This window comes from Cydia splendana, chromosome Z (assembly GCF_910591565.1).
Source record: "Cydia splendana chromosome Z, ilCydSple1.2, whole genome shotgun sequence".
Classification (NCBI taxonomy): domain Eukaryota; kingdom Metazoa; phylum Arthropoda; class Insecta; order Lepidoptera; family Tortricidae; genus Cydia; species Cydia splendana.
The window spans coordinates 30842101-30869143 of NC_085987.1; the positions used below are offsets into that span (position 1 = coordinate 30842101).

A 27043-nucleotide genomic window follows, 5' to 3' on the forward strand; every position below is an offset into this window, starting at 1 on the left:
TTCACAGCAGCCAGTAAACATCTTGCTGATGTTCAGAAATTCATGTCTGACAAGAGCACTCAACAGGATATTTTTAACGGCTGCGCTCAGCGCTTGATTAACTGGCAGTTCAATCCTCCTAGCGCCCCTCACATGGGTGGTTTATAGAAGAGTTGCGTTCGCATTGCGAAATACCATCTTGTGCGTGCTGTCGGTGACAAAGCTTTGACTTTTGAGGAGCTAACAACAATTTTCTGTAAAATTGAAGCCATAATGAATTCACGGCCATTATGCGCTCTGCCGGCTAGTGATAATCCTCACGAGTTTAATGTCCTAACTCCTGGACACTTCTTGATAGGCAAGAGTCTGACAGCTGTACCAGAGTATGATTTGCAGTCTGTACCTGTAAATCATCTATCGCGTTGGCAATATTTGCAAAATTGCTCTCAACTGTTTTGGAAGAAATGGAGCCAAGATTATTTACATACCTTACAACAAAGGTCAAAATGGTTCACCTCGCCTCCCAATATTAATGTAGGAGACTTAGTGTTGGTCAAGGACGACCGAGTTTCTCCTTGCAGTTGGCCACTTGCAATTGTCCAACAAACACATCCCGGTTTAGACGGCATTGTGCGCAAGGTTACTCTGCGCACAAGAGCTAACAATTCCTTTTTGAGACCTGTTAATAAACTGTGTCCTCTGGCCTATACTCACTAAATCCCCTTCTTTTATCGCATATATTTTATTTTTTCGCGCCTATACATGCGCAAGTTCTGTTCTCTCCTTTTTTCATATTATGAGAAAGCCTCATAGTGCTTTCGGTGGGGGGTGTTTAGTATTCAACCTTGATACTGCTATACTGATTTACTTGAGGTAGCGAGGCTACTGGCCGGCGACACAGAAAAAGTGGTCTGAAAAATAATAACTAACAGTGTCAGTGTCACAGCAAAATCGCGAAGAAATAGATCGCCTAATTCGCAAGAAACAGTAAAACCCTAGTAAAAACTCATAATTCAGTGCGTGTAAATAACGAGGAATCAGCAATCCACCCGCAGAGGCCTCTGCCAGCTGCAGACCACAAGACTGACGGTAAGCGCGCTCACCCTTTTGTACCTCAGTATAGTGTTACGATAGGAACTTACAGAAACTACAGTCCACACCCCTGGCTTTACGCCACACGATGCATTCTTAATTATTTGATTCCGACTATTCCAAAGGTAGGTACGCCACATGCAGGTTAGCGCGAACAGAGCGAATGAATGACAGATTATTTCGTATGAATAAAACTTTAAAGTTGGCCTTTCTACATTTATGTAAATACGTATTACTATTTAAGCCGGATTAAGCCCTAAGGTTTTATAATTATAACCCAGTAGAGTTTATCATTTAGGTTTCTACATTTCCTCCCGTAAAAAATGTGGAAATATGTGTAAGGAAGGGCAAAAGGATGTTTTAGACTAAAACTAGATTTACAGACTCAATAAATCTCCCAGAAATAAGTTTTGAGCAGGTTCGGTAAGACTCACGAGTAAAAAGGTCCACCATGCCTAACTTAAGGATCAGAAATCCGTGAATGAGCTGTATTCACTATAAGGATTCAGTCCTCAGTAATACACACTGTCTACTTGCACCAGAACAAATGACAAGCGCCGTTAGTGGATACTGCAGTAAAACAGTTGATTTTTGCAGATCACGTATAATTTTACACACTTTTATCAGAAAAAATTACACACTGTTACTTTCACTGTTACTGTTAATTTTCACAAATTCCACTAAAAAAAACTAATTGATCGTTTTAAACTAATTTGTCTGCGTTCCGCATAGTAGGTAAACATGAAAGGTAAAAAAAAAGAATACGGTTGAGAATTTAGCTGGAAAGGAAGAAGATGTATCTATGAGGCGAATATAATGGACGATGATGGTTGACAATGATTAAGCTATCAAAAATATTAATAACCCATAAAATCGGTCAGGTAATTTTCAGGTAATTGTTATTTTAGTAGAAAATGAGATTTTACCTGCTTTGATTACGCACGAGTTGAGCCCCTTTGAGAGCCATAAAAACCGATTTAACCGGTTATTTCTTATCAGTCGCTTATCAGAAGTTGACCTGTGCATATCTCACGTAATTATTCACTGGAATCACCTGGATAAAATGGACACCACAGAAACTGAAGCCAGCCAAGTCATCGTCTTGCTGAATCAAGGCCTTAAGCAGCGTGAAGTTGCTGAACAGCTGAATTTAAGTCAGTCTGCTGTCTCCAGAGTCTACCAAAAGTTCACATGGACTGGAAGGCTTGCTCAAAAACCTGAATCTGGCCGTCTCAGGTGCACATCGAGGAGAGAGGACCACTTCAGTGATGCGGCCAGTCTGCGTGATCGACACCGTACCGGCGTTGACATCCAGCAGCAGCTGATACAGGACCGAGAGCAACCAGTGAGCTCTTGGACAGTTCGGCGAAGACTTAAGGAAGCCAACCTTACCCCAAAAAGGCCTGCCACAGGGCCCAAACTGACCGGGAGGCACTCGGTTCTCCCCTCCATTGATATCCCCGCCCAAATCATGACGGAATCTCCAACGTAGGCGACTGTCTCGGAGATGCAGTATGGCGCACACCGTTCTCCAGGTCTTCAGTACACCAGTTCTCTTCTGTTACTGCCATGGAAACACACCCTACACTCATCACTGAAGAGTACGCGGCTCCATTGCCCGTACGTTCAATTTTCATTAGTCGAAACGAAATTCACGCGAGCGTCCCGGTGCCTCCCTGTCAGTTTCGGCGTTGTAGCAGGCCTTTTTGGGGTAAGGTTGGCTTCCTTAAGTCATCGCCGAACTGTCCAAGAGCTCACTGGTTCCTCTCGGTCCTCCATCAGCTGCTGCTGGATGTCAACGCCGGTACGGTGTCGATCACGCAGACCGGCCGCATCAATGAAGTGGACCTCTCTCCTCGATGTGCACCTGGGATGGCCAGATCCAGGTTTCTGAGCAAGCCTTCCAGTCCGTGTGAACTTTTGGTAGACTCTGGAGACAGCAGACTGACTTAAATTCAGCTGTTCAGCAACTTCACGCTGCTTACGGCCTTGATTCAGCAAGACGATGACTTCGCTGGCTTCAGTTTCTGTGGTGTCCATTTTATCCAGGTGATTCCAGTGAATAATTACGTGAGACATGCACAGGTCAACTTCTGATAAGCGACTAATAAGAAATAACCAGTTAAATCGGTTTTTATGGCTCTCAAAGGGGCTCAACTCGTGCGTAATCAAAGCAGGTAAAATCTAATTTTCTACACAAATAACAATTACCTGAAAAATACCTAATCGATTTTATGGGTTATTAATGTTTTTGATAGCTTAATAAATAAACAATAATATTGCAATCTCACTTTTACTAAAATATTGACCGTTTTTGAAAAACACGACAAAAACTATGTGTGTATGAGTGTGCGTGAAAGTGTGTGTGTGTGTGTGTGTGTGTGTGTGTGTGTGTGTGTGTGTGTGTGTGTGTGTGTGTGTGTGTCCACCACCACCGATCGTGATCTAACCTACAACATAGATTTAGCCGTCCACATTTAGCGTAACATGTCCTGTAGCGATGCCACGTAGTCCGGTCTGTCATCATGTCACAAGTGTGGACCCACCTTAAGGGATATTCACTAATCCGGGGATAACAGGTTAAACCTGGAGTTACCATGGTTACCAGTACAATTTGACGCTACTGCCGCTACTGGGTTAACGGTTTAACCGGTTAACCCCGGGTTAATGGGATGATGCAAGTGTCGCTTACTGAATCAGTTTTCAACAAAAATATTTGTTTAAACTCAACATGCGAACGCGAAGCGAAGCGATGCGGTGCGGGGTGAATCAATCCTTTGATACCTATAGAAGTGTCCTACGTGGGCGATCTCGTTGCGAACGCGAACGTCTTGGGCCCGCCGCGCCGCGCCGCGTCGCGTTCGCGAGTTGTTCGCATGTTGTTCGCCTACGTAGTACGCTGCTAATATTCAAGTACCTAACCTACCTCCACCTAAGTTGACCAAGTTAGTACACCTGTTTTTTTTCTTATTCGTCCAATCGTGTATTAACTACGGTTTCGAAAGTATGATCAATCAATATTAACTAATATACCTTAACCAAACAAATATTTTTGTTGAAAACTGATTCAGTAAGCGACACTTGCATCATCCCATTAACCCGGGGTTAACCGGTTAAACCGTTAACCCAGTAGCGGCAGTAGCGTCAAATTGTACTGGTAACCATGGTAACTCCAGGTTTAACCTGTTATCCCCGGATTAGTGAATATCCCTTAAGGTGGGTCCACACTTGTGACATGATGACGGACCGGACTACGTGGCATCGCTACAGGACATGTTACGCTAAATGTGGACGGCTAAATCTATGTTGTAGGTTAGATCACGATCGGTGGAAGTGGATTCGTACCGCTACCACTCGCTTTCATCGACACACACACACACACACACACACACACACACACACACACACACACACACACACACACACACTTTCACTCACACTCATACACACATAGTTTTTGTCGTGTTTTTCAAAAACGGTCAATATTTTAGTAAAAGTGAGATTGCAATATTATTGTTTATTTATTAAGCTATCAAAAACATTAATAACCCATAAAATCGATTAGGTATTTTTCAGGTAATTGTTATTTGTGTAGAAAATTAGATTTTACCTGCTTTGATTACGCACGAGTTGAGCCCCTTTGAGAGCCATAAAAACCGATTTAACTGGTTATTTCTTATTAGTCGCTTATCAGAAGTTGACCTGTGCATGTCTCACGTAATTATTCACTGGAATCACCTGGATAAAATGGACACCACAGAAACTGAAGCCAGCGAAGTCATCGTCTTGCTGAATCAAGGCCGTAAGCAGCGTGAAGTTGCTGAACAGCTGAATTTAAGTCAGTCTGCTGTCTCCAGAGTCTACCAAAAGTTCACACGGACTGGAAGGCTTGCTCAGAAACCTGGATCTGGCCGTCCCAGGTGCACATCGAGGAGAGAGGTCCACTTCATTGATGCGGCCGGTCTGCGTGATCGACACCGTACCGGCGTTGACATCCAGCAGCAGCTGATGGAGGACCGAGAGGAACCAGTGAGCTCTTGGACAGTTCGGCGAAGACTTAAGGAAGCCAACCTTATCCCAAAAAGGCCTGCTACATCGTCGAAACTGACAGGGAGGCACCGGGACGCTCGCGTGAATTTCGTTTCGACTAATGAAAATTGAACGTACGGGCAATGGAGCCGCGTACTCTTCAGTGATGAGTGTAGGGTGTGTTTCCATGGCAGTAACAGAAGAGAACTGGTGTACTGAAGACCTGGAGAACGGTGTGCGCCATACTGCATCTCCGAGACAGTCGCCTACGTTGGAGATTCCGTCATGATTTGGGCGGGGATATCAATGGAGGGGAGAACCGAGTGCCTCCCGGTCAGTTTGGGCCCTGTGGCAGGCCTTTTTGGGGTAAGGTTGGCTTCCCTAAGTCTTCGCCGAATTGTCCAAGAGCTCACTGGTTGCTCTCGGTCCTGCATCAGCTGCTGCTGGATGTCAACGCCGGTACGGTGTCGATTACGCAGACTGGCCGCATCACTGAAGTGGTCCTTTCTCCTCGATGTGCACCTGAGACGGCCAGATTCAGGTTTTTGAGCAAGCCTTCCAGTCCATGTGAACTTTTGGTAGACTCTGGAGACAGCAGACTGACTTAAATTCAGCTGTTCAGCAACTTCACGCTGCTTAAGGCCTTGATTCAGCAAGACGATGACTTGGCTGGCTTCAGTTTCTGTGGTGTCCATTTTATCCAGGTGATTCCAGTGAATAATTACGTGAGATATGCACAGGTCAACTTCTGATAAGCGACTGATAAGAAATAACCGGTTAAATCGGTTTTTATGGCTCTCAAAGGGGCTCAACTCGTGCGTAATCAAAGCAGGTAAAATCTCATTTTCTACTAAAATAACAATTACCTGAAAATTACCTGACCGATTTTATGGGTTATTAATATTTTTGATAGCTTAATAAATAAACAATAATATTGCAATCTCACTTTTACTAAAATATTGACCGTTTTCGAAAAACAGGACAAAAACTAAAAAATGCGATTTGAGTCGATTTTTTTGCTCCCGAGTGTACTTACCTGTTGGATCGAGACGTCTTCCGGCGCCGCTGTCCGAACGCGGAGTCTAACCCCGAGCTCATGGATATAGCTCGAGAATTGAGGAGTGAGTCCTGGTTATATGCTCCATTAGTGCCTGAAAATTAGATGATAGCCTATGGTTAATGTTAATTAAAAAAAGTCAAATGCAATTTACAAACTTTGTTCTGTGTTTTATTTATTGATAAATTTAGTGGTAAACAAATGGTGGCCTTAGCGCTAAATAGCGATCTCTTCCAAACAACCTTTACGTACTTAGTGGAGAAATGAAACTCTAAATTCAACTAATTTGGAATTGCAAAAACTAAAAACCTACCGTCATTTTAAATTTAACTTAGTATATGCCTATATATCGCCTGAACTTCGATGTCGATTTCTATTTCGTTGATTTTGGCCATGCCTCTCATAATTGTTTACAATAGTTGCATAGGGTAAGAGTAACAGGCATATATGCTGACAGGCATGCATGCAACTACCTACATATGCGTAAATAATACAAAGCGTAAGAGTAATAAACACATGTTTATAATTCGGCATGAGCCGCGATTATTATGTAAAATTATATGACACATGGGTTGGCGGGTCCGCATGTTTACACTCAGTGTTAGTATTTTGTAGCAATTTTTGAATCCAAGTTATATTAATTGATGATGAATGATGAATTCAATGATCCCCCTCTCTATACCTCGTTTGTTGACACTTTTATAATGTTATATTAGAAAAAGTGTCAACAATCTTGACGTGTATTTTTATTAAAAAACGTTTGAAAAATAAGTTACAGCAAATACCTATGTAAACATTATATAGCAAGGATATACATATGGTCGTTTCTCAAAAAGATGGTACCGCCAGGTTAAAATTTGTTTTTCAAAAATTTTGCATTTTCGCATATTTTTTTATTGGGATCGTTAAAAGGCAACTTAAACTATTAGAAAATGTGGAAGGGAAGCAATTCCTTCAATTAGTTTAGAAGATATAGCTAGGCGTTTGAAATTCAGGTGAATGATATCAAGGACAGGTGAAAGATATTTTGTCCCCAGGTTATCGATAGTAGAAGCAGGTTATCGAGAAATTAGTACAAATTCCAATGAAAATATTGACAGGTTATCGAGAGGCCCCAACTAACATTAGGCGCTAAATTTAAGGCTTAGAAGAGTTTTATATAAGCGCCTATTTACTCTTTAGGTGTTGTTAGTGCTCTAAAAATAGGAGTTATAGCCGGCTATAACCCCGTTTTAACCCCGGATTGGGCACAAATTTTATCGCCATAAGATTTATAACAGTGCTACAGTAGGGTTAGCGGATAAAAAAAAGAGACATAAGAGCGGTATAGTGGAGCTACTATAGTGCTAATTAATTCTTTAGGAGCTAGATGGGTTGCATATAGGTGACTACAAACTGTTGTAGTAGAAGAGCGCTAAACTAGTGTTGTAATAGCGTTGATTAAGTACTTAGGATTTAAAAGGGTGCCAAATAAGCGCATACTAACTATTTGAGTAGTAGTGTAGGGCCATATAGATGATACTTTCAGCTTTAGATGGTATATTAGCATTTAAAGTCAATATTTGTAACACTCAAGAAGGTAATTGCACATTTTTTCCTTAGCCCTATAATCTGCTTTGGTTGCAGATGTTTCCATTTTGTATTATTATTCGTAAGCTTGCTCTGTGGTGACAGCTTGAAGTGAAATGTAATGGCGGATAATTAAAAGCAAATAATTATTTTAGTTCACTGATACAGGAGTTATCTGCGGATTTGTGATGGCGAAATTAATTACACTGTCAAAAACTATATGTATTACTAACAAAATTTTAATGGGCCTCTGATCCTTTGCATATTTATCTGAATAAAATATTTTTTTATTTGTGGTCCACCGTATTTAATTTTCGAAAAATTACTCAATATACGTGAAGTCCGGTTTTAAATATAACAATACTAACATTAGGTCAATATTGAGTAAAAGTATCGATTTTTATGAAGTATTTACGTTCTAATTAACAGTTTTTGTTTTGCTTATTGATTCATCGGTCATCTTAACATGGCGCAATAGGCTTAGGTTCTAAGTAAGACTCTAATAACAGTATAAGATGTACTAAGGTATTGAATAACGCTCGTCTGCGACTACATGATCGATAATGGTGACTCATAACTTCTCTTTTCGACTGTAAGTGATACAAAAGAGTTAAGTAGCGATTATGATACACGGAGCTATAAAAGACTTTTTATCGCCTGTTTAGAACCTTAAGTGAAAATTGCAGCTGCTTATTACTCATATAGATATTAAGGTGGTAGAATTCACTTTGAGCTATAACACTAGCGGCTTAAGATGCATTATAGCGGCCAAGACGGCTACTGTGGATCTTAAAGCTATACATGGACCTCTTAAAGACCTTGATGTCACCAGAGCCTGTAAGCTTAGAATATGTAGCTATTCCACAGCCGTTCTAAGTGCTAAGTGTCGCTTAATTGTTTGTTGGGGCACCATTAACCTTTGACCGTTGCCGTTAACCTGGTTTCTTGTCATCATTCACCTGAAATGAGTGTCATTCACCTGTCCATCACATTATTTTCAATGCCTTCTAAAAATAATCGAAGAATGTGTCATTTTCTTTAAAAAGGGACCTTATTGTCCACTACGATGATTACAATAGTAGGTTAAAATTTTGGATTCTGACCCACCTCACCTTCGATTCGATTCCCAATTTAACAATAAGTTTCTGTGAATAAGTAAACATTCAATCTTGCTGTCACCCTGGCAGTACCTAGTAGTGGAATTCAGGTTTGGTGCAACATAGGCACATGCTGTTTTGGTCATCCAACTCGTCTTGATGAGCACTTGGGAGAGCAGTACCCAAGATAAAGCTGATGCTGAACCATCGCAGTACCTAGGGGAACTCAGGTTTGGTGCAACATAGGCACACGCTGTTTTGGTCATCCAACACGTCTTGATGAGCACTTGAAAGAGCATTACCCAAGATAGAGCTGATGCTGAACCCTCGCAGTACCTAGTGGAACTCAGGTTTGGTGCAACATAGACACACGCTGTTTTGGTCATCCAACACGTATTGATGAGCACTTCAAAGAACAGTACCCAAGATAGAGCTGATGATGAACCCTCGCCGTACCTAGTGGAACTCAGGTTTGGTGCAACATAGACACACGCTGTTTTGGTCATTCGACGCGTCTTGATGAGCACTTGGGAGAGCATTACCCAAGATAGAGCTGATGCTGAACCCTCGCAGTACCTACTGGAACTTAGGTTTGATGCAACATAGACACACGCTGTTTTGGTCATTCGACACGTCTTGATGAGGACTTGGCAGGGCAGTACCCAAGTTAGAGCTGATGCTGAACCCTCGCAGTACCTAGTGGAACTCAGGTTTGGTGCAACATAGACACACGCTGTTTTGGTCATCCAATACGTCTTGATGAGAACTTGGAAAATCAGTTCCCAAGATAGAGCTGATGCTGAACCCTCACAGTACCTACTGGAACTCAGGTTTGGTGCAACATAGACACACGCTATTTTGGTAATTCGACACGTCTTGATGAGGACTTGGGAGGGCAGTACCCAAGTTAGAGCTGATGCTGAACCCTCGCAGTACCTAGTGGAACTCAGGTTTGGTGCAACATAGACACACGCTGTTTTTGGTCATCCAACACGTCTTGATGAGCACTTGGAAAAGCGGTTCCCAAGATAGAGCTGATGCTGAACCCTCACAGTACCTACTGGAACTCAGGTTTGGTGTAACATAGACACACGCTGTTTTGGTCATTCGCATGCCTTTAAGATTTGAGGAGTTTCCTCGATTCCTCATGGATCCCATCATCAGAACTCGAGCTTGACAAAAATGTGGCTTAAAAACTTAAATTGCTTAACAAACATAACGAAGAGGACAAATCGCCAAATGTGAACTATGCGTCGTTGAAGAGTTCCGTTCTGATATTCATCAGCAGTTCCACTTCATCAAATGTCACTTTTTTGAATGTATATACTTGATTTGTAAATAAAAACACAAAAATCACTATATGTATGTCTTGAAGATTTGAGGAGTTCCCTCGATTCTTCATGGATCCCATCATCAGAACTGAGTTTTGACAAAAACGAGACCAATCTGTATGCATATACATACAACCAAAAAAAGAATTTTCAAAATCGGTCAGGTAAACAAACGTTTAGCATTAAGGTTTCAGATTATCATCATCATTCGCTTGTCCTTGCCCCATTCATTTGGGGTCGACGCAACATGTCTTTTTCTTTTCATCCATACCTCTCTCTCTCTCGCCCGTCATCTCATCACACAATAAAAGAATTGAGCATGTTTTCACCTTTTTACAAAATATTTTAATATGTCTAAAACTAAAAACCCTCATAAGGTACCTTTTCCTATGGGACGTCACAAATCTACTTACGACATTAGTGTAACAAAAATTTGTTTTTATTAAAAAACCCAGGGAGGAAAATGGGGTCTACGTTTGTATGGAGAAACAGTTGTCCACTAACGTCTTAACAAACATAATCACTGTTTGAGTATATGTAACGTGGAATTTAAATAGTTATCGTTCACCTGTCATATGGCAAGTGAATGACGCTTCATTCACCTGCTATTGCATCATTCACCTGACTTTTTTGGACAGGTTAACGAGACGTAAGACAAAAGTACACAAAATTGGATAATATGCAGCTTTAACAGACAGTATAGTTTTAATTCCTAAATTAACACACAAAAGCGATATAACCGCTATACAATTATATAGTTACGAGTATTAGTTGTGGTATTTAGTGACATTAACCTGCCGCAAAATCTCATCCACCTGGCAGTTTTAGCCAGGTGGACGATATGCAGGTGATGGGGAAAATGGCAGTTATATCGCGAATACACAAAATGTATTAGCTTGATGAACTCCATATTTAGGAATATAAAACTAAACTATTGATTACTTTACATATCTTAATAGTAATGCGACTAATGCGATAGGTTACACAATTAGCAAGATATCCGCGCCAGGATAAAGAGGACTTACCCATTATAAACTCCAATTTCCGATACTTTGTCGTTTGTGTTTTATTTGCGGAGCACAATAACCACGTCTTCGTCCTACCAGGTGATAGCTGATGACTGACGGCTTCGGCTCGTGCGGAGTGAGACGGGAAAGGTGCGGTGGGGGTTATACAATCGTCGTGAACGTGACGCGACAGGTGAATGTTAAGAATTGCCTTGGACAAACTTTGAAGCCGAATAACTTAAAATATAAGTATAATATTGTTATGCGATAGTAATACTTTAAAAGTTAGGGATATATGTTAATAAAATACGGCAATGACGTTAAATTAAGTTAATACTTTGTGTGGTTTTCATAGCTCGGAACATCAGTACCTCGCGTTGGGACACGACAGGTTAGCGGATAAACGTAAGGGGCTATTCATAAATTACGTCATTTCAAATTAGGGGGGGGGGGGGGTCTGGACATCGGATGACGGTAGCATGAAGTAGGAGGAAATGGGGTCATTTGAAGCATGATTTTTGGATGATTATAGGGGGGCTGGGGGGGTCCAAAATCGTCAAAAATCGATGACGTAATTTATGGACAGCCCCTAAGTAGTTATTTTTTTTGTAATCAGTATTTATTAAATCTTTTTCAAAGTATTAGGCCTCTGTGTAAAAAGTCTCTGTAAATATGTGTTAAAATATTATATATAAAATTATACATAATGTAAAAAAAGTTCTAACATAAACCTATTTACAGGTGGCGGTGCCTACTTTTTGAGAAACGACCATATATTTACATTCTTCTGGTTTCAGTATAAAAGACATGTCATGATTGTTTACTATTTTTCCAATGCTAAAAAACCAGGAGTGTAAATTGCAGTTGTTCGTTCGTAACAACAGTGGAGTTAACAATAGAATCAGTGGACGATGTGATCGACGCTCGCCCTGACAACTACAAACAGAACAGAATGAGGAGCTTAGCAAACCAGCCTAATTTTATACAAATCCAACGAAATAAAATCGATAACAAAATATAAAAATTTAAAATCAGCCCAAATGGTGTCATCAAAACAGAAAACTACCATAATCGTAAGTGCAGATAATAATACTGCAGGACAAGGTTGACTCACGCCAGATAGGGTCGGCATCGGGCCGGAGCTTCCGACACTTCGTTTTCTATGGAAAGCACCACGTGATCACCGATCAGCCGTCATAGAAAATATCATGTCGGACGCCTCGGCCCGGGCCCGGCCCGGTCAAGCCTGAGTCATCCTTTATAAAATCGCAACACCGGTACACTATAAGGAAGACTATAATAATATAAGGAACTTCGACGTAGATTGATATAAGAATAAATACAGAAAAAACACTTTATCTAACAGTTTTATGAATAAGGTATCTAAGCTTCTTAATCCGTACATATTTAATAGTTACGAAATAAACCTGTTTTTATCACATCGGTACTGATTATTTAATCAGCAAATCTCACTGCTTATGAACATTTAAAACGATTTCAAGCAAATTAATAAGGACGATATTGTTAACGCCGTCTGGGGGCCGATTTTTGAAATTCGACCGCTCGATTTCGTGTATTTCGTTCAATAATATCGCCACTACTAGGCATTTAAATTCTACTAATAGAATTGAAAACGAGTGGTCAATACTACTAGATTCCCAATTTCTATCGCTCGTATTTAAAAAAATTGCATTTCGCCGTTTCCTACCGATTTTCGAGTGACGAAATCGAACGATCGATATTCAAAAATCGGCCCCCAGGTCAGCCAGCGATACCTTTTGTATGACTATAATTTTATTAAGTATTGTAAATATCAATACATACTTATCTACTTAAATAAAATTAGTCAATGAAGCATTACTGTAAAATATGCCTACGTTGCTCCAAAATTCAAAATTTTATTTAACAATTAAAAATATAGGTATTGTGGTCTAGGTATGTTGATATGGTAAGGTGGGATAAGACTATAACCGGGGCAAGACAAACACTTGTATGGAATCCTCATACTGTGTGTCTTGTCCCTAGCAAAATAAACTATGTTCCTCGTACCCCACATTACCTTATGCTGATTTAAAGCAGACCATCACTTATCATCTAGCATTTACACTCGTATGAGGTTGTGATATAGTTTTCAAATAAGAAAACTGTTGGAGCACTATTACCAAGTACCTACTTTTAGGAGAAAACATTTAGAGAGTAAAAAGCGTCCATCGCCGCCATCTTAGAATCTGTCCAACCCATGTCCATGGTCTAATAAAACATGGTCTTCCATTCCCAGAGTGACACGGGCCTACGTCACAATAACATTGCCACTTTATTTCAACATAACATGTTACATGGGTACATTATACCTATGGTTAATAAGTTAAAATATTTCTTTATAATTTTATAATTTTCATTTATATGTATTTTAGCTTAAATTTTACAATAACACGTCATTTTTAATTACTCGTTAGCAATATCTTCCGATTCACGAAAGAAATTTCAGACTTTCGGGTAATTCTGTTTATACTACTGGCAACACAGGATAGCGCTGTGCACATTTGACAATTCGGATCTAGATAACTTCATGCCCTGACCGTCATCCTTGTCGAACGCGTGTTAATTGTTATTTCCTTCTCGCTCAGTGTCAGCAGTCGCAGTGTTTTCCAAACTTTTCACGTCGTAAGCTTGGTAATTAATGTGTAACTGTGAATTAGTTTTTTAAACGTTTGTCTTGTATAGATAAATAAAGTTTAATTTAATACATTAGATTTGTTTTATTTTACTATGTTTCTACATGAATAACTTAAAATTAATGCCGTTAAAATAATTTTCACCGTTGGTTAAAATTCTCCCACCTTTCAAAGTTTGAGAACCTGTAAACAGCATGATGACGTAGGCGCGTGTCAGTTAGGTCATACGCGAATCTCGGAATGGAGTACCAGGCGGAGTATATTATTATACCATGCCCATGTCTAACACGCCCAAGCGCTGCGTATGCGTTTCTGGTGTTGCCACCACTCTTTTTCATAGGGAGGGGCGACCGTCAAAAAACCGCTAACAGATTCGGCTGTCCTGGCACTCCTCCGCCCACGGCAGGAGATTACACACTGTAGTCAACCTTGAAGACCATCCATCACATCTCTCGCCATAGCACAATAAGTTACCTTACCTTTACCGATACAGTTTACCCATGTTGTTAGAAGAAGGCAGGCATTATCCAGGATTGAAGCGACCACGTTGGCCGCCGTAGAGCGCCCACTCAGTAGGCCCAAGATCTCTTGAACCTTCTTCTTCTCTAACGCCACCATAGGCGTCGTCATCAAACACCATTCACCATCGCTTAAGACGTCGTAAAAGCAGGCATCACCGCAGCAAGCGTCGTGACCACAGGTATCACCGTGAGAGTCAGGATCGCGGGTGTACCTAAATAAAAATAAACAAAAAGCATACCATATTTTAGTACCTAATTTGTACTATTTGGTACCTCCTTTAAAAAAATTAGTACCTCACGGTATTAAAAGTTATTACCAAAAAACATTACACCCGCCATTCTGACAGTCAGAATGGCGGGTGTATTTTATTACGCAATGATCCCGCGATTATTGATAAATTCTATAAAAGCCAAATTTTAGTACCTTTTTAGTACTTTCATATTCAATTATAAATTGAGCCATTTTATTTGTGGTTTCCGAGTTTTACTCATTTTACACTTTACATTGCTATTACAATTTTGCAGGCGCTGTAATTTTCCACCGTATCGATTTCGTTTTTAAGAAAAAACGCTACGCTACAACTATTGTTATTACGCCAGGATTTAGTACCTTTTACGTTTAATTTGTTACCTTTTCACGATTAATCTGTTAAGTTCAATTAACTATGAAAATTACGTCTTACAAATGGCCAGGCGCCATGTCATAGAATTCTTCATATGAAAAAATTCTGCTCTTCATTGTGCTTGTAATTGTGTACCTAATACCTACTTTTAAGTATATGGTGATTAATGAAATAAAACCCGCAAATTATGTCTGTTTGTCGGTATATGACTTCTCGTCCCGTTGATGTCCTTTTTAGGGTTCCGTACCAAAAAAGTACAAAAGGAACCCTCATGGTGCGACTCTGTCCGTCTGTCCGTCCGTATGTCACATCGCTAAATATATCGAGAACTACGGAAGCTATCGATTTAAAATTTGGAATGATTATTTGTTTATGAATTTTTAATAATTATGGAAAATGCCCAATATAAAGAGGGGGCAAAATTTACAAGTCTATAGTTACTAGGTCGAGTAGGATATCATTTGAAAGCGCTCGAATTGAACATTACAAAACATTTCTTTTTCACACTGAAAAATAAATTTATATTTGAAGGAAAAATGTGAAAAACAAAACTATTAAGGTCAATGTGGCCAAATCCGTCAGAGGAGTAAATCCGTCCAACAACATTTGCGACTATTCTAACAACAGTATACACTTGCTGACTCGATCGCTAAAGCAGAGAGCATATTTAATACCAGTAGTCAAAAACAGATCACAACAGTAGTCAGAAACAGCGCTCAGTCGCCAGTAAATGAAAAAAAATAACGCTATTAAAGTTCAGGTGCGCTCCGAACTTGATATCGAGCTAAGTGTGCTGCTCTGTTTTGTGAAGTTGGGATGAGACGATGTAAGTTAGGCCTTAATAATGGCTTATTTAGAATTTTAGACGATGCGAGAACTCATGCGCATGCGAGTTTCATTACACTGCGGTTTTTGATCGGTCGGTTGAATTGGACGTAACCAACAGTCCGCAATGTAACTTAAATGCATGCGAGTTCGCGCGCAGTCTAAATCAGCCCTTAGTATGTTTATTATTGTTCGATATGCATGTTTATCGGTCTTTTTATCCATTTTACATTATAATCTCTTGGTGAGAAACCATGGGTGGTTAAAATTTGTGTTTACAAAACTATCGAGCGGACAAATCCGTCAATTACGAAACGGGAAAAATCGTCATGTGCCGGAATTTCCCTATTTCATATATTGCCAACCTTTTTTGATTTGACTCACTTAGGTAAGTACCTATAACTCATATCATACTCATGCAGTGATGCGAGATTTTTACTGAATTGTCAAATTTCTCATATAAATTCGTGGTAGCTTTCGTACATCAATCTAAGATATCTGTGCTGTATTATTTAAAATTAAAAAGTAGATTATATTTTTAAACTTTTTTTAAAGGTTTAATTTAAAAATAGGACGGATTTGCCCCAAGAATATATTTGGGAATAAAATCTAAATTTAACCTTAAATTGTGTTCACTAAGGTTTAGTTTCGATTAAGGGTATAGTGGTATTTATGTTCACTTGACGTAAGTACCTACATGTTTGTAATACGTCACGATACAAGAAAAATCGTTGGTTGACAGAAATGCCCCAAACCCTAGGGAAAATCCGTCAACTGACATGTCTTTAAAAAAAATCATATTTAAATAACCAGCAGTACTAGGAGTTTAATATGAGTACCTTTATATAAATAAATAAAATATATAAATAATTAATATTGGGGACATCTTACACAGATCAACCTAGCCCCAAACTAAGCAAAGCTTGTACTATGGGTGCTAGGCGACGATATACATACTTATATAGATAAATACATACTTATATACATAGAAAACACCCATGACTCAGGAACAAATATTAGTGTTCATCACACAAATAAATGCCCTTACTGGGATTCGAACCCAGGACCATCGGCTTCGCAGGCAGGGTCACTACCCACTAGGCCAGACTGGTCGTCTATATCTCATAGGTTAAATAAATGCTTAATCTATTACAGTGATAAGGTTTATTAAAAAGTTAATATCATCATAGTTATGACCGGCCAAAGTGAACTTAAACTATGACGGAAATGCCCTCATTGACCTTAAATCCCCCCCCCCCCCCCTAAGTATCCCCGAAAAACCAACATACATACAGTGAGTATTTTAGTTACTAAACGTGTCTGAACACCAAAAATTTAGTCGAGAAGACTAGTAAGAGTGGTGGAGTGAGGCCACGGGGAGGCTCACTCGCCAGAAAAATTAGAACAAAATGGATCCATTCGACTAATTTACTGACTAATCTACTCGACTAAATTGTTGGTGTTCAGACACGTAATACTCGCAACTCGCCACTCGACTACGTAGTCCGAACTAGACATGTGCGCCGCGCCGCCGCGCCGCCGCCGCCGACGATTTTTCCACGCCGCCGCCGCCGATACATTTGACCGGCGTATAATCGGCGTGGGCAATTTTGATACCTATCGTGTCTTATTGCATGTTGCGTAGTGAGTAGATAGTGTCAGAGATATAATTTAAAGAACCTTATGCTTTTTCGCTTATTATTTGCCAGTGAACCAAATTAGCATCATTTTTGTCGTTGCGGTGTTAGCTGTGATAACGATTTAGCGTTAACTTAAACAAGATCTAGTTTCTGGATCTCAGGTTATTATTTGATATTTTATCGCACAGCCTTTTTGTTTTACTTCAATAGTCTCTTGATTGTCAATTTAATCAGTGAACTAAAGTCAAGAAAATAGCAGGTTCATATCCTAGAACATATACATGCTATTTTCTTCTTAGAATGTTGCTGGAGAGCAAGCTGTCACCACGATTATAATTGCGTATTTTATGATTTCTCGTATGATGCTGATGACACGCATAAGGGTCATCATTTATGATAGATATGATTTGATTTATTTTAATACTTTATTTGATTTATTTATCACATAATGTACAAATTCATTTAAAATTACACACGATCAATTCTTCTTCAGATTATCAGCTTCTTTTACTTAACAATATATTATATTTCAATCAAAATTATAAAAGTCAGGATAAAGCTTCGTAATAAGCTATACCTACCTAAACAATTATACCTACCTATAGGAACTTAAATCACCAAGTATCATCACTAAGCTAGCAGTAAATAAAACAAAGTAGACCTTAATATTCCATAAAACGGGATACTTCAAAGACATTCTGTTGAGCGAATCAACCTGCCAGAGACGTTTACTTTCGAAAACGATGACATCTTTATTCTAACATTAACTTTTTATTTTCCTATTTAAACATACCGTTGGTAAACGTTAGGTTGGTATTGGTAATATATGGTTGCCAAGTGACATGATGGGATATAATTTTCGGCAATAATTTAGAAAACACACATAATATGTTTTGGATAGTCTATTAAATATTCAGAAGGCTTTAATGTAGAGTTTCTACAGCCACGTTCTCATGCAGTATCAAAAATTATGCCACGCCGATTTCACGCCGATCACGCCGCCGCCGCCGATCAAAAAATCATCGGACGCCGCCGCCGATGATTTTGCCATCGGCGCACATCTCTAGTCCGAACTAGGCTAGACATTGATACTCAAGGCGGTTTGTGTACAAGTGGCTTAACCGCGAAACGCAAAAATCGAAACTTCGTTATCTGCCTCTCTATCGATCGAATATGCAAGAGTGATAGAGAGGCAGAAACCGAACTTTTGATTTTCGTGTTTCGCGGTAGGCCCTGTGTTGGTGCTAGTGACGCCCTCTACGCAGAGTTTTGCGTAATATTGTGGGGTCGCTTTCCGTGCCATATTCATACTCAGACACAGCGACCTTGTCAGAAGAAAAACTGTACCAAGACGATAGAAAAACATCATGTAATAGTTAAATGAAATAATTGCTTGTATTTCTAAAAGGTATGTATTTCAATCGTATGTCTTCTTAGCAAAATCAACGGGATCCCACAAAGACGTATATTCATCACACTAATATACCGACAAACAGACATCATTTGCGGGTTTTATTTGATTAATCAGTAATCACGATATACTTACTTAAGAGTAGGTATAGGTACACGGTACGCGGAATTTTTTCATAGGAAGAATTCTTTGACATCGCGCCTGGCCATTTGTAAGAGGTAATTTTCATAGTTAATTGAACTTAACAGATTAAACGTGAAAAGGTAACAAATTAAACGTAAGAGGTACTAAATCCTGGCGTAATAACAATAGTTGTAGCGTAGCGTTTTTTCTTAAAAACGAAATCGATAGGGTGAAAAATCGAAGCGCCTGTAAAATTGTAATAGCAATGTAAAGTGTAAAATGAGTAAAACTCGGAAACCACAAATAATGTGGCTCAATTTATAAATGAATATGAAAGTACTAAAAAGGTACTAAAATTTGGCTTTTATAGAATTTATCAACAATCGCGGGATCATTGCGTAATAAAATACACCCGCCATTCTGACTGTCAGAATGGCGGGTGTAATGTTTTTTGGTGATAACTTTTAATACCGTGAGGTACTAATTTTTTTAAAGGAGGTACCAAATAGTACAAATTAGGTACTAAAATATGGTATGCTTTTTGTTTATTTTTATCTAGGTACACCCGCCATCCTGACTCTCACGTATCACCATTCACATGCGTCGTGGAAACAGGTATCACCGCACACAGGCGTCGTGAAAACAGGCGTCACCGCAACAAGCGTCGTGATTACAGGCATCACCGCACACAGGCGCCGTGAAAACAGGCGTCACCGCAACAAGCGTCGTGACTACAGGCATCACCGCACACAGGCGTCGTGAAAACAGGCGTCACCGCAACAAGCGTCGTGACTACAGGCATCACCGCACACAGGCGTCGTGAAAACAGGCGTCACCGCAACAAGCGTCGTGACTACAGGCATCACCGCATACAGGCGTCGTGAAAACAGCAACAAATACAATATTTTATTTTTAATACTTTATTATATTATCCAAATAACACATACAACTTGTAACATGTTAAATAATACCAAAATCATGACACGAGAGAGATTTATTTGTTTATCCTTTTGTTTTTCTAGTCCTCCTCTGATGAAGTCATATCGCGTTGATGGTATACTTTGAGCTTATCGCGAGCCAAGATGTTTTTATAAGCCTTTTTACCTTTACCAGTTGATCTTACCTCATACCTGTCATTAGGCAACACCGCCGTAACCTTGTAAGGTCCGGTATATTTCGGTACCAATTTACCGCTTGTCAAGCCTGGTCTGAGGACCCTTGTCACGGCCATTACAAGTGTTCCTACTTTGATCGATTCACCAATCCTCCGAGTGTTATCATATCTCGCTTTCATTTTGGCAGCTTTACTCTCTATTCGAACCTTCGCTCCTCTACGAAGTTCAGATAGCTCTTCCGTCGAACGTGTTGGACCTACGATATCCTGTGGTAATCGTGGCCGCAAGGCACACATCAATTCTAACGGTGTTTTACCGGTCCCACTACTAACAGTTGAGTTTATCCCTAGTTGTATTTTTGGTAAGTATGCATCCCAACCTTTTCTCTCCTCGCCAAGATGCGCAGTCAACGATGATAAAACCGTCCGATTCAGACGTTCCACTTGCCCGTTAGCTCTCGTTGAGGCAACCGCATTTTTAACGTGCTTAATGTAGTTTTTCACAAAACTCTGCGAATTCGCGGCTAGTGAAAGCTGCACCTTGATCACTTATAATCCTGTTCGGGTAACCGAACACCTGGCAAAGTCGCCCTGCACCTCGAGCGTTCGCACTGGGTACCGCTTCCAACCACACGAACTTTGTGAATCCATCGATTGCCGCGAATATATAGGTTTTCCCATTACTCTTGCAGAAGGGGCCCAAGTGATCTACATGTAGGGTATCTAACGGAGTTGGCTCTCTGGGTATAGGATGTAACATACCTGGTTGTTTCCCTGTCAACTTTTTACTGAATTGACAGCCAAGGCAGCTCTTGATGTACTTGTTCACAAACTTAGCCATCTTTGGAAACCAATATTTGGCTCTTATTGCTTCTAAACATTTTTCAACGCCCAGGTGTCCCATACCATCATGATATTTTTTTAGTATGTGCCAACGAGCAGACTTCGGCAGTACTGGTCGAGTCTGTCCGTCAACTATACGACACAGCCGTCCTTTAATAACTTTGTAGTCCACATTTAAGCCACCTTTCTTTGGCTTGTTCACATCCGCTTCCAACTTTAAATTCAGCATCAAGGTCTGAATGGTTTCATCGGGCTCCTGTAGGGTATCCACTAAATCGTTTTCTTCAATATGATTAACCTGAATAGGATTCCGACTAAGGGCGTCGACATGGAGCATTGATGTCCCCGGACGATGCTCGACCTCAAAATCATACTCTTGTAGGTCTAGCCATCAGCGGGCAATCCTTGGAAATAAATCTCGTTTAGACCTAGCGAGTCGTAGCGCCGAACAATCAGTCACTAACGTAAATTTTATGCCAGTGACATATACTTTGAACTTCATGATACTGAAGACTACTGCAAGGGCTTCTAATTCAAAGCTGTGATATCTTTGCTCCGTTTCCGTCGTTTGTCTACTAGCGTAAGGGGCTATTCATAAATTACGTCATTTCAAATTAGGGGGGGGGGGGTCTGGACATCGGATGACGGTAGCATGAAGTAGGAGGAAAAGGGGTCATTTGAAGCATGATTTTTGGATGATTATAGGGGGGGGGGGGTCAAAAATCGTCAAAAATCGATGACGTAATTTATGGACAGCCCCTAAGCTACGGCTCGCCAGGAACCATCTATATGACGTTGAACCAAGATGCCGCCCAGTCCCATCTTTGACGCGTCAGTGTGGAGCTGAGTTTCCCGGTCCAGACTATAAATCGCCAACACAGGATCAGAAGTAAGCGCCTCTTTCAATACTTGCATAGCCTGCTGTTGCTGCGAGCCCCATTGCCATTCAGTGTTATTCTTTGTTAACTGCGTCAAGAGACGAGCTATAGTTGCAAACCCTTTTATAAAACGCCTGAAGTAGTTGGCCAAACCCAAAAATTGCCGTACCTCATGTACATTACGTGGTGTTTTAAAATCTTCAACTGCTTGTAGCTTATGCTTTGAAGGCCGTAGTTCTCCCCTGGCAATCTCGTTTCCTCACACTTTCTGTGAGGAAGGAACATTTACTTTTTTTTTTAGTTTGACCCCTGACTCACTGATCAATTCAAGGACCCTTTGGAGATTAGCAAGACAGCTTTCTGCATCATTTCCCCACGCTATGACGTCATCGATGTACACTTCCGCACCATCATGTAACACCGGCTGTAGGATGTCTGACATAGCCCTTTGAAACACTGCAGGAGCCAAAACCAAAACAGGCCAAAACTGACCATCTTGTACTGATAGTGCCCATAGGGAGTCACAAATCTTGATCTGATGGTATAAACATAGTCTTGTCTCCAAGTTGGTCAAGTAAATCCTGTATTACCGGTAGTGGGTATCTTTCTTTTACCGTTATCTTGTTTAAGGCTCGATAGTCCACGCACATGCGATATCCACCATCTTTCTTCCGGACTAACAGTACTGGACCTTGACTCTTCAATAATTCCAGAGCTAAGTAGTTCCGCCACTGTCTTTCTGACTACTTCCCGCTCATGATAAGACATTCGATAGGGTTTAAAGTTAACAATCTTGTCTTCAGTGAGCTTAATAGACATTTCAACATTGCAGTTACCTATCTCTATACCTCCTCCAGAGAAACATTGGTCAAACTTATCCAATATACCGTTCAGAGTGTTCCGTTGAACATTGCTTAAATTTTTACCAATTTTAGGGTTGTCATCGTCACAGGTCTCGTTTACTAATTCCACTCTGGCAACACATTCTTCACTCCTTTAAAGACAGGCTTCTGCTGGCAAGACTGTCCAACATCAAAACAACACTACCATCCACAGCCTGTATTTCTCCTGCCATTATGTTCCTTTCCGACAAGGGCTTCCGTTGCTCTGGTGATAGGCGGCTCAGTTCTTGCCACAATCTTGTTCAAACCTGGTCCTATAGTTGTATCAGCTTGTGAATACAGGCGTATCTTTTGTATATTCATCACTGATATGTATCACTGACATCTGGTAATTCAAGAGGAACTTCACTTTCATAAATGTTTAGCTGTGTCGATGTCTTCACCATGATAATATTAGGGGATCCAGTAAACGGTTGGCCTACCAACACATCACAGTCTTGTACATCGTCTGGTACTTCTCAACTTCACAACCCTCATTACACCGTCAACAGCCAGCAAAGCATTTAAGAAACCTAATGGCAAGATAGCACCATCCCCATAGCCTTTTAGCACAACACTGTCATCCCTTTCTGGTGCTAGTTGTAGCTTCTTTGTAAAGTTATCTGTCATAGTGTTGCAGGAACTGCCTAAGTCAAGAAAAGCTCCTGTCGCAGATCCATTCACCGTCACAGTTTTGTAATATTTTTTATCCATTTTGTCTCCAATTACTTCAACTCTTCTCACAGGCTTACTTTGTTGGTCTGACTGCCTCTTTTTCTTCCAACATTCCTCTGACACGTGACCCCTCTTATTGCAGTATGGGCAATCTTTAATATTTTTATTTTTGTCATAGCAGTCTGACTCAGTATGGCCAGTCTTCTTGCAGATCTTGCATGGAATATCCTTTTTATTGCTGAATTTACATTCTGCACGAATATGACCCCTTCTCCTACAAACAAAACATCTCTTTTCGGACTGCTGCCTCCTATCATTCTTATCATGCCGATTATATCCCTTATTTAGCTGTCCAAACTTACTGTTTTCTCTATTGGATACGGTAGACAGCTTAATGTGTGCCAAATAAGTCAATAATTCAGATGTGCTACTACATCCCGCTGATAGCGCGCCCACTTCCATCAGTTTATTTCCCAAGGTACCAATGATGGCACTTGCAATGGCATCATCTGTCATACCACAGGACATTCCAGTGCCTAGCTTATTTATCATAGTAGAATTGAATAGGATCTTCATTATCTTTTCTTACCCTATTCACAAGTTCTCGAATCTGAGTAAGCTTGTTTTGAGTAAAAGGAAATGCTCTTATTAGCCGCACCTTCCATTCTGACCAGCTCACATCATAAGAGGCTTGTCTTTCAAACCATCCCTTAGCATATCCTCTCAGCTTGGATGTACAGTTGCATATAAGAGTTCTTTCATCCCAGCCATACATGTTAGCGATGCTTTCCAGATTTCGAATCCAATGCTCGATGGGTACCGTAGTCTTTTGTGGGTCAAACTCAGGAACTATCTCATTCCGACCTACATATCTCAGTCTCGTTGCTGGAACAGCAAGTGCTGGTGCTGCAACAATAGGTTGCCCTGTGGCCTGAGATGTACATGGTGTATCATGGCTTGATCCTTCATAACCCGCCGAGGAGCCAGTATGATAATTGTTATTTTTTCTCAATTGCCGCACTAGAATCTCCAATGCCTCAATACGCTTATCTTTTCTTCTCGTCTCACTATAATCACGATTGGAGTCTGAATCTGAAGACAAGCTAGGTGAACGGTGTCTCTTGTTGGACCTTTCCATTGTCAGCTAAAATTATGTTGTTCTAGAAACGGACACACCCTCAGGCATGCATATCCCTCACACTTAACTACACTGCTTACAAGCCCCCGATGTTAGTTCGTCCTCTAATAGGTTATAAAGTCCACACATGAATAATAAATACCTACACGCTTATTATGAACAAGCACGGGTTAATAAAACAGTGCAATATTAAGAGGGCTTGTCGCACACGTTATAATTATGAAGCACAATAGTTATAGTTAGTAGTTCAAAGAGTTCAAATGTTCATTCGTAGTTAGTAAGCAAAAGCTTGAAACGAGCTCACCGGTACATAACAGTCCAATTTGAAGAGTCTGGTCGCCCAACCACATACAAATTCCACTTAACACACACAACATACAATAATGAATATTCACCACGAAAACTGGGTGTTCAGTACATGCACAAGATCACTAAATTGTCTTAAATTCCTTTTACAAGTTGTCATCCTTGCAATGCGTTGCAAGTTTACGCGCGGGAAGCGCGCGAGCGTATTTACAACTCCCAATTGTGCGTTTTTAATAACTCTAACGTCACTTTTTACTAAACAGATAGAAATCTCACGTAATCCACTTTAAGGCACGAGTTTTTGTTCCACTTCTGACACTTTTAGGAGAAAACATTTAGAGAGTAAAGAGCGTCCATCGCCGCCATCTTAGAATCTGTCCAACCCATGTCTAAAGGCTCCTCTTCACGTTGGGCCAACGCCAACGCCAACGAGGGACGCAGCCATGCGGTAGAATGAGATAGCAATATCACTTGCTCCCTCTAACGCATAAATGCGTCCCTCGTTGGCGTTGGCGTTGGCCCAACGTGAAGAGGAGCCTTAACACGCCCAAGCGCTGCGTATGCGTTCCTGGTATTGCCACTACTCTTTTTCATAGGGAGGGGCGACCGTCAAAAAACCACTAACAGTACTTACGGTACATTTTACGGTAAGTGTTTTTAGAACTATTATGTTACAAAAGTCAGATATATCCTTTTCAGCTAGTCGCATTCTCAGAACTAGGAGGCTGTTTCATGGTCATGACACTTTATCACTGACCGCATGAGTGGTGGAAGTTCCTCGGGTACCTACTTACCTTGAATCGTGACACTTTGAGCATTGGCTTTTTAACCGACTTCAAAATTACAAAAGGAGGAGTTCTCTATTCGGTTGCATGAATGTTTGTTACCTCTGAACTCCGTCATTTCTGAACCGACTTGGAAATTTACTTGTACCTACTGATTGGTCCCATTTTTGTCAAAAACGAATTCTGATGATGGAATTCATGCGAATTGAGGCAACTCCTCAAATCTTACAGGGATACATATTAAAATGATTTTTCTATTTACATCAACAAATAAAGCATTTACTTACATTCAAAACAGTGACAGTCGATTGTGGAACTGCTGATGAAGACCAGAACGGAACACCTCAACGATACGTAGGTACTTCATGTTCAGCAAGTTAGATGTTTTAAGAAACATATTTTTCAACGTCGAGTTCTGATGGATGATTGTTTTTTTTTTTAATCTAGAACCCAAGCAATTTTGTTTTCCATTTCAGCAAACAGTGCTGTTTGCTGAAATGAAACTGTTCCTCAAGACCAGAATGGAACTCCTCCACGATAAATATTTTAAGTCTTGGGGCTAATTGTAAGTGTTATGAAATTGCACTATTTGATTGTAATTAATTTTAATGGCATTTCAAACTGCTATTATTAAAAGTCAGTTTTTTCCTAGTGAATATTATTTTAGCTACAGTTGGCGGGCTGGTTATTAAAGGAATAGGTCGATTTACTCACTGGTAGGGCTGCCCTGACTGTGCACGACGCTGGGTTGGCTGGCCGAGAGGACTGGCTGGCTGCCCGCGCTGTCGCGCTCGCTCGCACCAAGCGTCGAGTTCGACGCCACGCTTGCCGCACTCCCGCGCACCTCCTGCTTACCACACACGATTGTACAACAGTAAGACCCATCATTAATTATTCTTAAAGTTCAACTGTAACATTTCGGTATACACTGTATAGCATTACAGCTCGAGCATTGACAACATTTGATGCACCCAGCCGAGCTGCGCTTTACGCATCGCGAATCCTTTAGACTCTTTAGAGGGTTTTATTATAAGTCAGTATACAAGCGAACGCTTGAATTGGATAATCGATCACACCTGAGTGAGGTATAACGATTTTCCGTCTTGTTGATATTATACAGTCAGCATCAAAAGTAACGTATCAAACTATGCGTCAAAAGTGTTCTCTAATACCCAATAGATTAAAAAGAAGACATACTTTTTTCTATATGTAGATCAATTAGACTGTGGTACTTAGATATTATTGAACGCACGCTGTAGAGATACATAACTAATTAAAGAAGTATTCGATGGTATTATTATTATTCGTATTAAATAACGCGTCAAAATTACCTATCTGCCACCATCGAATACTTCTTCGCACATTTACTTGAGGCTCGAAGTAAAGATGAATTATTTTAAACTTATTAAGAGGTCTTAAAAAACTAGACAATTAAATTTAAAGG

At 40.3% G+C, this 27043-nt stretch overlaps 1 protein-coding gene across 1 annotated transcript in view; it reads right to left on the reverse strand.

Annotated features, from left to right (window-relative positions):
• Window positions 1–27043, reverse strand: part of LOC134804911 (uncharacterized) — a 154754-nt gene that overhangs the window by 126320 nt on the left and 1391 nt on the right. Inside the window, exons 2-3 of the mRNA XM_063778231.1 lie at window positions 26314–26446; window positions 6137–6251 (exon numbers count right to left, since the gene is read on the reverse strand). Coding sequence (XP_063634301.1) covers window positions 6137–6251; window positions 26314–26446 — 248 coding nt within the window. The remainder of the gene's footprint in view (window positions 1–6136; window positions 6252–26313; window positions 26447–27043) is intronic.